Below are 7207 nucleotides of genomic sequence, written 5' to 3'. Positions count from 1 at the left end.
TTGAATGTGAAAATAAACTCGCAGTTCCATGGTGACACAGAACCACATATTAGAGCATATTGACATGTGATCTATTTGTGTATCTGTAGGGGGGATTTACACTATATAGAGATGGTTGTCAGAAGAAGTCTTAAAGATAGTAGCTTTTATATTGTTAGATTGAGACAGGTGCTATAAATACTCTTTTTCGAAGAAAGAATCAACTCAAAGGTTTTTGGTTTTAAAATTTGTTTCCCCATTATAAATAATATTTATTCGTAACAGTGTGATCTCAAATAATGTAAAATCAGCTTATCTTTCAGGCTGATATAGATTAGGAATCTTGTTTTGGTAAACAGTCTACAGACCTTCTGAGGAATCCCAGGGCTCATACATAAACTTTGAAATACGGACATGTACAAGTAAATGGATTTGACTGAGCTTTACTGTGAACAGATATAGAGACTGACCATACAGGAAGATCAAACTGTAGATGTCTTTCAGTATATCCATAAATTGTCCATCTCAAGCAGTAATTTACTCTTGGCTTCTCAGGTGTTAAGATTTATTTTTTTTTTAAATTATTTTTGCTATTGGTAGCCTTTCAGATAAAGGATTATACTTACGTGGTTTGGAAACTTATATGCTGTTATGATCATTGATATAAGAATTTTATTATTTAAGGACTAAGCTGATTTGAAAATAAGGCAAGCCTTTTTTCCTCATTTAGCAGATTTGCTGTTAACACACAGAATCCTCTACCAAGTAAAAACCAAAACAAAGTGTATTTTAATGACTTAAATTCTGTGAATGGTCATGTGACACGCACTTTTTCTTGAAAGTCAGACAGCTTTGTTTCATAACCTTTCTTTGGATAGGTTTAATAAAAATACACAGTAATTCTTATAGTATGCCATTATGATTTGTATGCACTATGAAGGTCATCTTGTCTATAGAAGACGAGAGACTCTCATCATGCATTTTAAGTACAACTTAGCATTTCTGTGATCACTGAAACATTTCAGTGTCAGTAACAGTGTTAAGTCTGAGTTCCTTATACCACTCTCATCATATATGTAAATGCAGACATCTCCTTACACAACTCTCAAGAATCATGGTTCTCAGTCACTTCTATTTTTGTGTTGGCTGTAGATTTAGTTCTACAACTTTTATCCAAGTCTGACCTATGAGATTCTGATTAAGTTACTTCAAGACATCCGGCAGCGTTAATTTTGAAGTTGGGAAGTGTTGGTGATACTCAATTCCACACACTCTTACTTTTTCCCCCCCTTAAAACTTTTTGCATTTTAAGCATTTATAAATAATAATAATTAAATTTGCTGTTCTAATGAAAATTTGCGATTACAGATGCTCATCTTTTATTTAAGGGAATAGTTTTTTCAGTTGTTAGGCTTGTATGTTAATATTATTCTTTTTTGTACTACAGTCAGTGCTACAAACATTATGGTTTTACATACATTTGTAAATAAAAGATATGCTCAGTGCAAGCTGGTAGGTCACCTTACGTAAAAGGTTTCCTGTAAACAAAAAAAACCAGAACAAACCCAAAGAAAACAGGGAATAAAATGTAGGCTAATGTGGAAGTCATATTAAGTATTCTTGGCAAATTGCAGTGTACACAGCAGCCACTGCATGTTATTCAGCGCTGCTAATAGGGACACTGATACAAGCTGGCTGTACAGGTGCTAGATTTTCATTTAATAAATAGTCTGTACAGTATCAAACTATATAAAAAGTTTAAAAACCACAATGAGAATTCTTCTATAAATTTTTTTATATTGTAAAAATTTTAAAATTAGGTCCAAACCACCATTAAAAAAGGTATGAAATGTGCAATTTTGCAAGTGGAAACAAGGGGCAGAAGAAGGATTCCATAAGGGTTAATAAAAGTTGCTTTGTGATTTCTCTGTTTCTAGTATCTTTATATACCTTGGTAATCACGCAGACCTCAGAGCAGTTCTCTTCAGGCAAGCAAGACATGATCTAGAAGTATCATCACTGATTTCAGTAGGGAAAATTGGCTGCAGTAAGGAGTAAAAGGCTATTTTAAGAGACAAGTGTACAGTACAGTCTATTTATGTAAATACTTGAAAAACACAGGAACAAAGTTGCTTTCAAACTAGAGCAGTGAAATCAGTGAGCCATATGGGTCTATAATATATAGCAAAATATTTTAAACTCCTAAACCTTCTAGAATGAAAACTGTTGTAAAAGTCTGCATCTAGAATAACTTGAGTACTTATATTTTAACCAAAAGCTACAAAGCCTGTATTTCCAAATGCGCTAAAATTCATATAACTCAATATTTTTAAAAGGCAGTAATCCTTTTCACTTATTTCTCACAAAGTGTAGTGTGAGGAACTGATAATTAAAGGCAATATAAGTGGTGTAGGCAAGATGAAACAGATGGCTGTAACATAATTCTTGAGTCTTAACTGGCACTTAACACTAACTCTACTCTCAATTTGACAAATACAATAAGACACCTATGTTGACATACACATGGTGCACTTAACTACTTTTATTTATTTAACTGAGGTATTAAAATTGTCTTGAAAAGCAGACATCTAAAGAAGATAAAATTATATGAGGAAGAGAATAGTAGTCATTATTTTCAATCTTCAATGATTAGTAGTTGTTTTTTTTCTTCCAGTATCCTTAACTTACAATTTCCATGCAAAGTCTTTGTCTTACTCCCCCACTAGACAGGTAGCTTGGGAAGATGGGAGGAAACCCACCATCTTCCAGCAAGAATTAGTTAAAGACTGTTTGTTTTTGTTTTTAAACGAAGTATAATAAGCTAAAAGTGTGTGCATCTCACACGCTGCATATAGTACATTTTTAATATATACACTGTCTTGTACACCAGTATTTTTTATATACACTGACACCACCTTCACCAGGAAATTAAAAGTCAATAGATAATGAACCTTGTGCAGTATCTTCTCTTCCTCTAACGTAGATCTCACATGGAATCTCCTCCATCACCCTGTCTTCTATGACTTGCTCAGGGCAGTCATGCGCTTGTTTGAAAGTGTAACTACTTTTCTTGAATGTGCTATTGAATGTCTTCATTGGCTGAGGCTGCGCAAAATCATTGCGAAAGGGAAGTTCCATGGAGCTGAGGTTTGTCCTGCTTTGTTTTAGATTAGAGGCCTGGGAGCCACAGTGGTGGTCATGAATGCATCTGGAAGCTGTTGAAGGGCGCCTCATTTTCTGATAGTTTTCAAGTTCTTCAGATAAATCTGCTAAATCTGCAGAAATTTCTTTGTCCCTTAGTGAAAACAGTTCGTAATGTGGAGGATCAAATACTTCCTGGAAACCAGTTTTGTTGAAAGCAGTCCTGCAAGCCATAACCTTTTTGCGAGGCTGCTTTACTTGCACTAGAATTGAAATGATGAGAAGAACTAAAACTATCCCTGATGTGATGCCAATGATTGTTCCATGAGTTCTGGTTATTTGTTCAAACAACCCAGTTTTTTTCTTTTCTGCAAAGAAAAAACATGGATTATGATAATGCTTTTATTGTTTTCCACACTTTTCATTATGTATCTAAACAAAGTTGAACTGTGATGGCCACAAGGAGTGCTGTGTTAATGAAACGGTAATGGCACTGGAGACTAGACCTGTGTATCAACGGGATTTATCACACAGCATCTGTGCCTTTGTTCAGCAAGTCTAATTCCCTGTCTGCATTAGTGGCTGCCATATGACCCTTCAGTGGCAGGTGGAGCTCTGTGGCTGACTCGGCTGGGATGTGGCTTCAATCCTGAACTGACACTGATCAGTTCATATTCCAAAAGCCAAGAGTTAAATTGGTTTAAATTAACCTGAAAGAGGTTAAATACAGCTACAGATGACACTTCTTAGCTCCAGCTGGTAACATTCTTGAGAAGGAAACCTAGATTTAAAATTATCTAGTTGTACTTTCATCATCATCATGGCTAGGCTTTGCGAATGAAGATATGTGAAGGGCTCTACCCACACTTGCTACAAGTGCAGTGATGGCTAAAAAGGCTGATGTGGGGTAGGGACTTTAAAAGTGAAATATTATCATAGTCGTGGTGTAAGAGTAACTGTACTATTTGTTTTCACATCTCTTGGAAATGTAATCACTGTGTCTATTGTACAAGCCTGTTATCCCTGTTTTAATACAGAAATTTTGGCACGGACACATTCCAATTTTAACAGTCCAGTAATCAAGTCAGTTGGAATAAAAAAAAAAAAAGGCAGAAGGTTAGGGAGGCAGGGGACACGAACCAACCCAGCCACCTAAACCATACGGCACTTTTGGCTAGTACTTCATATGAAAACGCACAAGATGGCAGCATCAGAACAAGATGGTTTTCCATACTTAAAGTTCTTATTTGAAGATTAAAATGTTCTAGTTGGATTTCTGTTCTGTAAACATATTTGTCCTAGAGGACTAAGAGAATTCTGCACTGAGATTCTGCAACACCTGCTAGTAGGAAAGAAAAACATTTAAGACTATGTAGAAGAAAATGTAGCCTAAATATTGCATATTATTTTCAGATACCTGGCTCCTGGTATCTGGATGTGTGTTATGCACCTAAGTACTCCGCTCACAGTGCATGGAGAGAGTTATGTACCATTGTCCATTTCTTGAAATGATCCATATACGCTTAGGATCTGGCTAACAAGAAGTTATGTCTGAAATACAGGTCTACTTCAGAGACTGTTTACTCAGTTACATTTATACATTTAATGTGAAGAAGGATTATCTCCCCTTGTCCCGCTCAGCTTAGATCTTAGTGTTACCATACTTTGTGGGAGGTATGAATTTCAGCGCTATGGCCGTTCTTTTAATTGTATCTGCATCTGAGTTTCTTAATTCTTGGAAGATATTCTAATAAAAAAGTTGTTATGTGAAATACGTCTTCTCCAGTCTCTTAAAAGCAGTTGCATGCAAGTGTGTGCAACTTCTTGTCAATTTTTGTGTCACGGGGTTTAAGCATAAAGTAGGTCACAATATGTTCAGATTTAGGTAGCTATCAATACGGACTAAAAGAGGACTCTGGGTGCCTGCAGGAATTGAGCACAGTTGTGAGAGGCTTTCTTTCTAATGCTAGATATTGCCCATTTGGTTGCATCAGTCTCCCTCAAGTCTACCTTAGCTGGCAATATGGATCCAGACTTCATCTGTCTCTTAATTATATGTTGTTCAAGTATTACAGCAGACTTGAGATTGCATTCAACATTAAGCACAGTAGGTTATTCAGCACCAGATACAGCAATTTACAAATACTGGGAAAGATACTTTCTTCACATTGTGGTACGGCTTTCACGGAAATTTACTTTTTTAATACTGCAGTAGGGGATGTGTGGATTCTAGGCCCAATTCTAGAAAGGAGCTGGTAAAGATGGGGAAGAGATCTAGAAATGATGCTTAAGAGTGAACACTGAATATTAGCAGAGCTAATGATTGTTTAGAGGAAGCATACTTTTACAATGAAAACTTGGGAAATACAGATCAGCTCTGTCATTTGGAAAACTTCCAAAATACACCTTCCACTGGAGTATTTTAGTGGTGTGAATTGTTTTGTTTAACCAAAATGCAACTTCAAAGTAGGTTTTTTTAATAATTCTTTACTAAAAAATTTAAGCAGGATTTGTGTGCAGAAAATCTCTTTTATTTCAAGATTTTCTGTAGAGGTTTTGACCCTTCCTGCAGAGTCAGTTTCTCTTTCAAACGGTGTACATATTTAAATCTTCCTGGAGTTTTGTTTTCAAGCCTATTTATGCCATTCTATTTGTAAAAAACCTTAATTTGCTGTTTTACTGTTTTCTATTAGTAAGAAGACTTTTTAACCTCAAACTGGTTTTGTTCCAACTGAAAATTCAGTTAATGTTGAAGCACAGATTTTTTATTTGTCCTTTAGCAGAATAATAATTTCCTTAAATCATGGGAATTTTTGCTACAAAACCTGATACTGAAACAAGTCTTTACTGTAGCTGTGATGCTTTCAACAATACTCTCCTACCCCATGTTCTAGAAGCAGTGATTTACTCGAATCCGTTTTCCATCAGCGATGACTCCTTGCCTAACAATTCTTCTTCCGCCCACCCTTCTCACACCGTATGCAACAGTTGCGTTTACTTTGAGATAGTCTGTAATCAATGACTTAAATCAAACATTTTTAAACTGTATTTGTCTTTGTATTGTCTTTTGTATTTGTCTATTGCTTCTATTTCTGCCTTGAGAAAGGCTTGATAGCTTGTCTTTTTCCATCTGTTTCTTTTCTTTAAAAGGTATTGCATGTCCTTATGATTTTTGCTTCATTTAAAGTTTAGAGAAGGCTAAGATGCAACCTCCAAATACTAAATTCTATTTCCTATTAGGCTGATATCCTTTAAAAATATACAGTATATGATGAAGAGGAAGAAACTTAATTATAAAGCAGTAAGATCAGTATTCAGGATGCTTACATGTTTCCTGAGTTTAAATAAAAAATTTGGAACACCTTCCTGAGATTAGTAGAATAGCTGTCTTCAGCATATTTCCAGGAAAAAGACATTTAATGACTTTCTTGAAAGGCAAACTGACCAGCCTAGCTCATAAAGGTGCTACTTTGCACTATATTCACCTCTGCAGTGATTTTCATCCCAAGGGTATGCACAGTTTTGAATGCCATTGCAGACCAAAGAATTATTGATGCACATGTTGCTATGGCAGAAGTAAGTGTTGCCTGAGCAAGGAGCTGAGGAGAGAAGAAAAAGAAAACATTAGGAATTTTCAGTAACTGATGCACTGCAATAAAACTAATAAATTAGTGTTATTTTTTTTAACATGCCTACTCATTTTTTAGCTCTGAAATACAGTTGCTTTTCTTGTGCATCACTAATTATCAGAAGATTTATTCTCTTTTCGTGTGGTTGTTTTCAGGTGTATTATCAATGAAGCAAAAAAAAATTTTGCTCAAAACGGATAGCAGATATAGTCATACAACGCTGATAATGGAAGAAGGCTTTAATACTTGTCTTAAAAAACTTAATACTTAAAAATCACATGCTCACCATCAATTATCTATTTATTCAGTCTGCTGTGCATCTGCTATGTAGATGTTGTGAAGTGGTTCCTGAACATCTGCATTTTAGAGCCCATTAATATCTTAAGGCAAATCAGATTTCAGCTTGTGGAGGACTGTTTCAGTAATTTCAAGAGATTTCAGTAACTGGAGGCATCTAA

The 7207-nt window shown here is 35.4% G+C and overlaps 1 protein-coding gene across 1 annotated transcript in view; it reads right to left on the bottom strand.

Moving 5' to 3' along the window:
- Nucleotides 1-2506: 2506 nt before the first annotated feature.
- The window catches only part of NETO2 (neuropilin (NRP) and tolloid (TLL)-like 2), a gene marked incomplete at its 5' end in the record, with an annotated part of 17650 nt that continues 12949 nt past the window's right edge, over nucleotides 2507-7207 (bottom strand). Inside the window, 2 exons of the mRNA XM_009875762.1 lie at nucleotides 2507-3488; nucleotides 6606-6719. Of these exons, the coding sequence (XP_009874064.1) occupies nucleotides 2908-3488; nucleotides 6606-6719 (695 nt within the window). The remainder of the gene's footprint in view (nucleotides 3489-6605; nucleotides 6720-7207) is intronic.

This window comes from Apaloderma vittatum, unplaced genomic scaffold (assembly GCF_000703405.1).
Source record: "Apaloderma vittatum isolate BGI_N311 unplaced genomic scaffold, ASM70340v1 scaffold36448, whole genome shotgun sequence".
Classification (NCBI taxonomy): domain Eukaryota; kingdom Metazoa; phylum Chordata; class Aves; order Trogoniformes; family Trogonidae; genus Apaloderma; species Apaloderma vittatum.
This window is presented reverse-complemented; position numbering and strand designations above follow the sequence as displayed.